Raw genomic sequence first — 11,360 nt, 5'->3', positions numbered from 1 at the left:
CGGAAGGATCGCCAGAGCCCAGCAGGTCGAGGCTGCAGTGGCGGGGAGCGTGCCACTGCACTCCAGTCTGGGCGACACAGTGAGACTCCAACTCAAAAAAAAAAAAAAAGAGCACATGAAGACTACAAAGGAACTATATTGGAAATGATAGTACATAGTTATTTAATTTTAAGCCTGTGATCAGATTAGAGTGTGTTAAAACAGATCACTTTTTACAATGCATGGGAGAAAGAAATTCATAGATTACTGAATGTTACTAAACAATTTTTGAGTGGGCCACCTTACACTTGAGTTCTTGGCACTTAAGATGTAACAACTTGGGCTAAGTTCATGGCCTGAAGCACAGAGAGCTACCAAATATGCAAGGCTGATTCTTCAGTTTCCCAATGTGGAGGTCATCAAAATTCATCGGAAAAATGATTTTTGAAAGAATGAGACCAATTTAAATAAAACATGAAGTTCAATTTGATATCCAAATAAAATTGATGTGAATTAGAAAGTCCGACTACCCTTTGAGAAGTTACAGAAGATTCATGTGAACAAGAAGAAAGTGGACACTTAGCTGATGATGGCTTTATACCTGTGTCTGGTTTATGGCTGTCCTAAGCAGGCTTAGCATTTTCAAGATGGAGTTATGTGGGGGCAACTTTCCTGGGGAGAGTTGAGCCCTGTGTACTTTAAACCTAACACAATCACCAAAGAGAAATCCAGCTAATCTATGGAAACAAATCCACTCACACTTAATAGTGCATTAAAGGTATCTTATTGGTAAACATCAGTCTAAGGGAAGAAATACCACTGCACCAAGTGTTACGAGATATTGAAATGCAAGGTCCTACTTTCTTGCTAAGGTTCAACTAAAATCTTTGAGGCACATAATTGGCAAAATAGGAAAATACACACAATTTCATAAAACATGTTAAGAGTAAACAAATTTCTTTTCTATGTTTCCACTTAGAAATTTAGAATGGCACCAGGTAGTGCAAATTGGAAAAAGGTAACATCAGCCTTGTCTCTTCCAGGTAGATATGTTTCAACAGAACCACAAAGCAGAAAAGCATCCTCTTCTTCCAGCGTGGCCAACTAGGGTTTTTCCTTCAGCTTCAAGTCAATACTGTGAGGAAAAAAAAAGGAAAAAAAAAAGAGAGAAAGAAACACAGGAAACAAAATGAGAAACATTTAGCAAAGATTTGGGTGGCATATGTTTTGCTTTTTTTCTCAAAGGACTTACTGAAAATAAATCATGCAAGTTTTTTATATAGAAAAATCTGGCAAAATACAATCTTCCCCTAGTTGCCAAACTTCTCTCTAAAATATGGAATCTGTTTATTTTTACAAAATTGTTTCTGGAAGCATTTTATACCTTTTAAAAATGATACAGAAAAGCAAAAAGACTTATGCTAAGGCTCATTTCTTTTTTTTTTTTTTTTGAGTTGGAGTCTTACTCTGCCCCCCAGACTGGAGTGCAGTGGCCGCTCCCAGCCACCGCAGCCTCGACCTGCTGGGCTCTGGCGATCCTTCCGCCCCAGCCTTCCAAATAGCCGGAATTACAGGCATGCGCTACCACGCCTGGCTGATTTTTTGATTTATTGTAGAGATTAGGTCTCGCTGCCCAGGCAGGTCTCGAACCCGCAGGCTCAAGCAATCCACTCACCTCGGCCTCCCAAAGGCGCGGGATTACTGGCTGAGCCACCGAGCCCGGCTTGGGCTCATTTCTAAAGTCAGTAAAAAGAAAGAATATTTCTGCATTTTGGAAATAATGCAATTTTATTTACCTCTAGTAAACGACCTTTCCTTGTGAAGCAAATAAATGATCTGCCAGAATTAAGCAATGCCTGACAAGTGCTAAATAATTAAGAAATGGCAAATAATAAAACAACAGCAAAAAGAAAAAAATGTCTCCCAATATTTTCCAAGAGCGGCTGTAATGAGATGGACCTTTATAACTAAAGAGAAGTTTGTTTTTAAGAATGTCTAGTGGGTTCCCAAATATCCAGGAAATAAGTCTAGCCGGGCTCGGTGGCTCAGCCTGTAATCCCGCACCTTTGGGAGGCTGAGGTGAGTGGATTGCCTGAGCCCACGGGTTTGAGACCCGCCGGGGCAACTTTCTCTACAATAAATAAAAAAATAGTCGGGCGTGGTAGCACGCGCCTGTAGTTACTTGGAAGGCTGAGGCGGAAGGATCGCCGGAGCCCAGCAGGTCGAGGCTGAGATGGCCGGGAGTGGCCATTGCACTCCAGTCGGGGTGACAGAGTGAGACTCCAACTCAAAAAAAAAAAAAAAAAAAGTCTAAAACTTGCTTGAATCACGTCTCTCTTCTGCCTCTTAGTGAATACAACACAACTTCATAGAACATCCACCTAAGAGGAAGAGAACTAAAAGCCATTAAACAGAGGAAGAATTTCAATCATGAAAAAAGTGAAACGATTGGTTTAAAAGGGGCAGCTTGGGAAGTATGGGTGGATTTCTCTTATCTCTGCCTGCCCCCAACCATAAGCCTATATGTTGCAAAGGTAACAGTGTTTTACTTGTGGAATTTGCAGTTGATCAGTGTTTGTTTTAGTAGCTTTGCAAGTAAAGCCATTGGTAACCCACACTGCCTGCCCATTCAGTTTATGGGAGTGAAGGATATTTCTTTCTTTTTTTTTGAGTCGGAGTCTCACTCTGTCACCCAGGCTGGAGTGCAGTGACCATGCTCACAGTCACCGCAGCTTCGACCTGCTGGACTCAGGTGATCCTTTGGCCTCAGCCTTCCAAGTAGCTGGAACTACAGGCGTGCGTGACCACGCCTGGCTAATTTTTTGATTTATTGTAGAGACGAGGTCTCGCCATGTTGCCCAGGCTGGTCTCCAACCCCTGGGTTCAGGCAATCCTCTTGCCTCCACCTCCCAAAGTGCTGGGATTACAGGTGTGAGCTACTGCGCCTGACAGAATCTTTCCTTTGAAATATCCTCAGCAATTCTATATCTTACTAGTTGTGGGGACTTGACCAAGTCACCTTCTCTAAGTTTCCATTTCTGTATCTGTAAAAAGAAATAATCATGCCTCTCTCACAGCTTGTCAAGGATTAAGTCTAAAGCATTTTCAACTGTACATAGTGAAAGTATGCGTTATTTTTCTTTTTTTCTTTATTTATTTTTTTGAGTTGGAGTCTCACTCTGTCGCCCAGACTGGAGTGCAGTGGCTGCTCCCTGCCACCGCAGCCTTGACCTGCTGGGCTCTGGCGATCCTTCCGCCTCAGCCTTCCAAGTAGCTGGAACTACAGGCGCGTGCTACCACACTTGGCTAATTTTTGATTTATTGTAGAGATGAGGTCTCGCCAAGTTGCCCAGGCGGGTCTCGAACCCATGGGCTCAGGCAATCCACTCACCTCAGCCTCCCAAAGTGCAGGATTATAGGCTGAGCCACTGAGCCCGGCTAAGTATGCGTTATTATTAGTAGTAGTAATAGTATCTCAGTGTTTTCTTTTGAAATGAGAAAATACCTCTTCTTAATTACTCTCCTTGCAATACTCTCTTCTCCTTTAAGAGGCCAAGACGTCATAATATTAATCTGTTTTTATGCCCTTTAGAATCTGACTTGTTTTCTTACCTGGTGAGTTTTACTTTAGAGGTATCCTCTTTTTATCGACTGTGACCCCTAGATCTTTTTCTTACATACCTTTACAAAACAGCTCATTTAAAAAACTTATTTTGCTTCTAAAATGTACTACCTGACTGCAGTTATTTCGAGAAGTCTGTTTTAAGTTTGATTTGGTGATTAGAATTTTATTTTTTCTCTCATGGTGCTGACTGAGTTTCTCTCACAGACCAAGAGAATATTTATCAAACCAAAATTTCAGGCACATTGTCTAAAAAAGTGTGAATGTGGGTCAGAATATTTGAGTCATCTTGTGAAGTATAAAGTGCATTTTCACTTTGTTCCAGCATCAGATGAAAATCTGAGCTAACACTTACTCCAAAATGCCCAACTTGAAGCACTTTATTTTTTGTACTGACTTTTTTGTAAACCATTCTAGGTTTTGTTTGTTTTTTGAGTTGGAGTCTCACTCTGTCGCCCAGGCTGGAGTGCAGTGGCACCTGCTGGGCTCCGGTGATCCTTCTGCCTCAGCCTTCCAAGTATCTGGAACTACAGGTGTGCGCTACCATGACTGGCTAATTTTTTTTATTTATTGTAGAGATGAGGTCTCACCAAGTCGCCCAGGCGGGTCTCAAACCCGCGGACTCAGGCAATTCACTCGGCCTCCCAAAGCGCAGGATTACAGGCTGAGCCACCGAGCCCGGCCCATCTAGGTTTTGATTTATCCTTTTGGAAACCAAAATGCTGAAAGACTGAAACCTGTTAACCCACCTTATGGACTAAGTAAGAGATAGTCAAAAGTGGACAACTTCCTTATAAGTAAATACAGGAAACCACTTGGAAGATTAATATTTGAGACAACAGTTAATTACCATGTAGAGTTAATGATGCTACTAACAATGCTGGCAATTTAATTTTCCCCCAAAAGAGCCACCCTTGGTCATTATACTTTTAAAAAATGTAAAGATATTAAAAGGTATGTTGCAAGTTTTAGAACATGAATTAATAAATAAAATCCAAACCTAAAAGTGAAGCAGACAAGTGTCCATTTTGAACAAAAAAATTTTACTTTTAATCAGAATTGAATAGTCTCCATATTTGGGCAGATGGACTTTGTTTTCTATAACCAGCTTTGTGGTGAGACAGAGTAACCTCTGATAGTTTTATGATAGGCCACTTTTGCATGTAGCATGTATTAAATAAGATTCCTCACGAACTGTCTGCCAATACTGATTAATGATGAATAAAAACGTTTGTAATTTTTTTTCAGTTGGAGTCTCACTCTGCCACCCAAGCTGGAGTGCAGTGGCACCTGCTGGGCTCAGGTGATCTTTCTGCCTCAGCCTTCCAAGTAGCTGGAACCACAGGTATGTGCCACCACGCCCGACTGATTTTTTTTTTTTTTTTAATTTATTGTAGAGACAAGGTCTCGCCATGTTGCTCAGGCTGGTCTGAACCTCTTAGCTCAGGTAATCCTCCTGCTTCTGCCTCCAAAGTGCTGGGATTATAGGCGTGAGCCACTGCACCCGGCACGTTTTTGCATTTTTTTTTTCTTATAAGAAGAAGGAAGAGATGGGCATAATCTTGCATTCTCTCTCTGAGGAAAGTGAGAGATCACTCAGTATCAGCAAACACTGCATTTTATTCTTAGCCTGATTGAGCCCCTTGGGAGAGCCTCCGGCCATTTTGCAATTTACCCATTCACTGCTAGCTACAGAAGGTATAAAATGCTTCCACACAGAACAAGAGAATGATTTCCTGTCTCTGATGGCATGTAGTGGACCGAAGCTGGAAGAAGGTCAGTGAAGCCCCTCATTCTAATACAAACCAAAAACCGCCAGAAATATAGGTCTGGAAGTCAGCAAAAAAAATAAAATTTCTTGGCTACTCTTTCCCCTCATCCTGGATCTCTTCCTCCTCCACATTGTGATCATGTGCCTGAGAGGGCTTAGGAAAGAGAGGGCTGAAGAAAGAGAAGCCTTGAGCAGAATGTGTTCTTCTAAAAAGTAGGAAGTCTCACTCACAGTTTGCAGTATCCCTCCCTCCCTCATGCCCGGCCTAGAATGAACCCGAACAGGAAGCAATGCACTCCCTCTTCCCAACCAAAACAGCCCGGCATATGAATGAGAAGCAAGACAGACAAGGCCGGAGAAGGAGTGGGTAAGCCCCAAGATGTAGCAGCGATAGGCCAGAGAGTGACTGGGGCTTCCAGATGTGCCCGCCACACCACCTGTTAGGCTCCGGCCCGTGTTCATGGTTCACGGAGTGCTGTTCTGCTGAGGGGAGAAATATTTGCAAAAAGAATTATGGTGGACTGGAGGACTGAGGTACTTTTGCTTTGCAGAATTTCATGTGGCAATTTGCTTGAAACAATTGTCGTCTTCATCTCAGAGAGATGGGTCAAGAGTGACCTTCAGAAAAATAGCTGTGTGATTTCAGAGTTCCTCTTACAGTCTTCATTCTTTGTGTACTTTGCAGTTGGGACTTTCCCTGGAGTTTTCATGCCTATATTGTCTTTAAGCTGGAAGGTCAACATGGCAACCTTAGATATACCGCACTGTGATTTTCAGCTTCTCTGTGGGCCTCAAGGGAAAGAAGTTTCAAAAAGAACAAAAGATTTGTAGCAGAGGCACATTTAAATCTGACCTTTGCCTCTGCTTCCCTATTCCTAGGAACTAGGATGATACTAAATTCTCTTCAACTTAAACTAAATTAGGAGTCTCTCACTCTAATAAGTTCTCTCTCTTGAGAGCATGTTGGTGACCACAGCTTATTCCCTGAAGCTGACCTGGACTCAATCTCTGTTCTTTTAGGCGAGTAGTTTCGTCTTTAGTTAGATCGGAGGTGGCACACCCATTCTAGCATCACGATCACCTCTTTCTGATTTAAAAAGCACTAGCTCAAGGTTCAAATCCCAGCTCTGGGCCATTTTTACAGTTGTTAAACACTGAACCGGTCAGATCATTTCTCTATGCCTCTCTGTCCTCAGCTATAAAATGTACCTCTTAAACTTATTCTGAGGATTAAAATCAGACACTGCGTGTGAAACTTTTTATAGAATCTGGTGCGTAGTAAAAACTCTCTATGTGTCAGATTTCAGTTTTTCACAGGATGGAAATCATCTGACTAGATCATTTCTACAGTCCCTTCCAGACTCAAATGCCTCCTGGACTTTGCAAAACAAGGGAATTCTCCCCCATCCACCAAAATATTAAGTTCAAATGGAAGCTCCAACTTTCACTAATTAAAATAGATGATGTAATTCAGAAAGCAGAGCTGCAGTCCCCTTGTCCAAATGTTCTTACATCTGGTCCTAATATTCATTTTCTCCTCATTTTGGGGGTTGGAAAAATGGAATGTCATGTAATGACTTGGTTGTTCTTAAGAAATTTAAGTGGTGATTGTGAACAAAACAGTATGAAGTTAGTAATTTTCTCTTTAAGTTTCTCATTTCAGGAATATAGCACATGAATACTGAACATCTAAATGAGGTTTACCCAATCCTCAGTGTGTTTTTTCTTTCTTCACCCAGCCACACAACACTACAAGTAACCATAAAGCTGTTATTGATGGTGAATTCTTACTCCTTCTCCATGGAAGACATTTCTGGATCATTGTAAAGGCAGCTAGTTCTGAGTGCAAGGAAAAAATAGGAAGCAGTCAACATTTTCTCCACTGTTACCGCTGTGTAAGCACAACAGGTTTGGGGCATTTGAAACTGTTGAATGTGGTCTCATTACTAACACTGAACAAATCTAACCTAGACAGATGATAATATGAAGCTGTGGCTCTTTTACTATCAGTTTTGAAATAAAAAACTGAGGGGGAACCCCCCCAAAACCTAGATTTTTATTTATAAAAAATTATGTATTTATTCTTACATGTATAAACTTCAGTCACTTTCAAAGTTCTCTCTGTTTGATACAATACACCTATCAAGATGCTTTTCCACTGCTTGAAACAGTTTTTGAACTCATGAATTCTGCTGCCTTTTAGTACTTCTGCCGTTTTTTGTTTTTTTTTTTTCATCTCGCTTCTGCCATTTTTTGTTTTTTATTTCATCTCATCCATATTAGCAAAACATTTCCCTTTGAGGATTTTTTTCATCGGGGAAATAAGAAAACGTTGTTCAGGGTGAGATCAGGTGAATAGGGAGAGTGGGTCATGAGGGTCATGCTATTTTTGGTAAAAAACTGCTAAACACGGTGTGGTGTGAGCAGGTGTGCTTGTAAATCACCCACATGAAATTGGCAAACGAAAGAATCTCCAAAAACAATTCACTGAAGCTGAACACAACCTCTCACAGCAACGCTAGCTGTTACACTGATGCTGATGTGTTCCTAAAACACTTATCTAGTGGGGGGAGGTCTGTACTACAAGGGGCCTGCCCTCCAAAATATAATTGTTTTCTTTTGGGAGGTGTCCTCCTTATATAGTGATTACCTATGACCTAGACACATAAAAGAAAGGCTAAAAATTCCAAGCACCCCCAGTGGTCTCCTCTGTTCTTGTCATTTTTTTCCCACTGACTTTTCAATCTACCTCACTCAGGGAACATAATATTATAAAATTTTATCTGTATTCCAAATAATAAAATACAAAATATTCACAAACTGTACATCTGACAAAGGACTAATATCCAGAATCTGCAAAGAACTCAAACAAATCAGCAGGGAAAAAGCAATTAAACCCATTAAAAAGTGGGCAAACGATATGAGCAGACATCCCCCAAAAGAACACGTACAAATGGCCAACAAGCATATGAAAAAATGTTCAATATCACTCATCATCAGGGAAATGCAGATTAAAACCACAATGAAATATCAATTTAGGCCGAGCTCGGTGGCTCAGCCTGTAATCCCAGCACTTTGGGAGGCCAAAGTGAGTGGATTGCCTGAGCCCACGGTTTTAAGACCTGCCCAGGCAACTTGGTGAGACCTCATCTCTACAATAAATAAAAAAAAAAAAATCAGCCGGGTGTGGTAGCGTGTGCCTATAATTCTGGCTACTCAGAAGGCCGAGGCAGAAGGATCGCCAGAGCCCAGTGGGTGGTAGGGTCTGTGGTGGCCAGGAGTGTGCCACTGCACTCCAGTCTGGGCGATGGAGCGAGACTCCAACTCAAAAAAAAAAAGAAGAGCTATCAACTTATACCAGTCAGAATGGCAATTATTAAAAGAATCAAAAAACAATAGATGCTGGAGCCTACCACCTTTTGCTGGTGGTCTGGTATTTTTATGGAGAATATTTGGCAACTCTAGCGAACAAGGACAGAGAAGAAGGAACACTTATACACTGTTGGAGGGAGTGTAAATTAGTACAACTTCTAACTGTTGCACAATTAGTAATCTCCATACAACCTCTAATTGTAGGGAGATTACTCAAAGAAGTGAAGCACTAAAAGTAAATCTACCATTTGACCCAGCAATCTCACTACTAGGTTTCTGCCCTAAGGGACAGAGTTTGTTATACAAAAAGAACACCAGTACCTGCATTTTCATCACATCATATTTCACAATTGCAAAGATGTGAAATTGACCTAAACGCCCATCAACCGATCAGTGAATAATGAAAATGTGATATATGTCCACCACGGAATACGACGCAGCCATAAAAGAGAATGAAATTATGTCCTTTGCAGCAACATGGATGGAGATGAACTGACTCAGAAACAGAAAACCAAACACTGCATGTTCTCACTCATATGTGAGAGCTAAAGAGTCACAAAGAGGGAAATAACAGATACTGGGGATACCAAAAAGGAGGGAGGGAGGAGGGGCGTTAGGGTTCAGAAACTATTTACAGGACACAATATTCACTATCTGGGGACTGGGCCACCTGAGACCCAATTCCCACCAGTACACAATATGTCCATGTAATGAATATGCTTGTGAACCCTCTGAATCTAAAATTATTATTATTATTTTTTGAGTTGAGTCTCACTCTGTCAACCAGGCTGGAGGGCGGTAGCATGTTCCCGGCCACCACGACTCCACCTGCTGGACTCCGGCGATCCTTCCACCTCAGCCTTCCAAGTAGCCAGAACTACAGGCACACGCCACCATGCCCGGCTAATGTTTGGATTTATTGTAGAGATGAGGTCTCGCCAAATTGTCCGGGCTGGTTTCAAACTTGCAGGCTCAGGCGATCCTCTCACCTTGGTCTCCCAAAGTGCTGGGATTACAGGCGTGAGCTACTGTGCACGGCCTGAATCTAAAATTAAAAAAGGGGGGGGGCTCTATGATCCTTTTTAAATGCAAGGGTTCCCTTTGTAATGTGAATTATTTCACAAGCTAATTTATCTGTTTGCACATAAGAGGTTCCCTGATGAAGTTTAGGTATTTGTTAAAACCATCATAAGGCTCTCGTTCTCCCCAGGCAGGACAGTAGCTACTTCCTACTGTATTTCCCACCCTTCTTGCTGGTGGTCTGGTATTTTTATGGAGAATATTTGGCAACTCTAGTGAACAAGGACAGTCAAGTAAGTGTTGACAGTATACTAGAAAAACCTAGCAAAGCCGGAATGGAATTAAGACAGGGCAAACTTCCAAACCCAGCTTTTCAGCTTTTTAACTCCAAGTAATCCTCCCAAAGAAAACAGCAATTTGCAAACTCTTTCATACTGTCACTCCAAAGGCAGCAGATGGATTCTTCCCCCATTTTCAAAATAAGAATAGTTCTATGCATACTATTTATCCTTCAGAAATATTTTCTTTCCTCCAGAGAGATAAGCTACAAAATACAAGGCAATCTGAGCAAATCACCTTCCTAAGTCATTTGGTGGTGTGTGTGTGTGGGGGGGTGATGCAATTTGAGTGGTGCTGCGTGTGTATATAAAAGGAAAGGAAGGATGTTGAAAAACACTTGTAGGGATGTGGGAATAAAGCAAAACAATAGACAGCCTAGCCTTTGTTCCCTGACCAGGTATATGAGGGGGGACCCAAAACAACAGAATTATCTTTTGGAGGACGGGCTCCTTGTAGTACAGGCTTCCCATACCAGGTCAGTGTTCTAGGAACCCACCGGAGTTATCAGCTAGTGTTGTTGTGAGAAGCTGCGTTAAGCTTTAGGGAATTTTTCTTGGAGGTTCTTTCAAGGCGTTTGCCCATTTCTTTTTTTTTGAGTTTGAGTTTGAGTCTCACTCTGTCACCCAGACTGGAGTGCAGGGGCCACTCCCAGCCACCGCAGCCTCGACCTGCTGGGCTCTGGCAATCCTTCCGTCTCAGCCTTCCGAGTAGCTGGAACTACAGGCACGTGCTACCACGCCCGGCTAATTTTTGATTTATTGTAGAGATGAGGTCTCGCCAAGTTGCCCAGGCGGGTCTCGAACCCGTGGGCTCAGGCAATCCACTCACCCGCCTCCCAAAATGCGGGGATTACAGGCTGAGCCGCTGAGCCCTGCCCGTTTGCCCATTTCATGATGGATGACATATGAGCACACCTGCCCGTGCTGTGCTGAGTGTTCAGCAGTTTTTGACCAAAAACATCGTAACCCCCATGCCCCACTCTCCCTATTCATCAGATCTTGCCCTGAGAAATTTTTTTTCTTTGTTTCCCTGGATGAAAAAAAAAACCTCAAAGGGAAACGTTTTACTGATGTGGAGGAGGTGAAACACAAAATGGCAACAGCACTTAGAAGGTATCAAAATTGACAAGTTCAGAAACGGTTTTGAGCAGTGGAAACAGTATCTCGATAGGTGTATTGCATCAAACAGGGAGTACTTTGAAGGTGACTGAAGTTTAAACATGTAAGAATAGATACCTATATATATATATATTTTTTT

At 42.0% G+C, this 11,360-nt stretch overlaps 1 protein-coding gene across 1 annotated transcript in view; it reads right to left on the bottom strand.

Moving 5' to 3' along the window:
* Positions 1-746: 746 nt before the first annotated feature.
* The window catches only part of LOC103255515 (protein prune homolog 2), a gene marked incomplete at its 5' end in the record, with an annotated part of 44,625 nt that continues 34,011 nt past the window's right edge, over positions 747-11,360 (bottom strand). Inside the window, 2 exons of the mRNA XM_021710157.1 lie at positions 747-1,114; positions 7,164-7,211. Coding sequence (XP_021565832.1) covers positions 1,084-1,114; positions 7,164-7,211 — 79 coding nt within the window. The remainder of the gene's footprint in view (positions 1,115-7,163; positions 7,212-11,360) is intronic.

The sequence above is a fragment of the Carlito syrichta genome, unplaced genomic scaffold (assembly GCF_000164805.1).
Source record: "Carlito syrichta isolate Samal-C Ts95f unplaced genomic scaffold, Tarsius_syrichta-2.0.1 Scaffold288194, whole genome shotgun sequence".
Lineage (NCBI taxonomy): Eukaryota > Metazoa > Chordata > Mammalia > Primates > Tarsiidae > Carlito > Carlito syrichta.
This window is presented reverse-complemented; position numbering and strand designations above follow the sequence as displayed.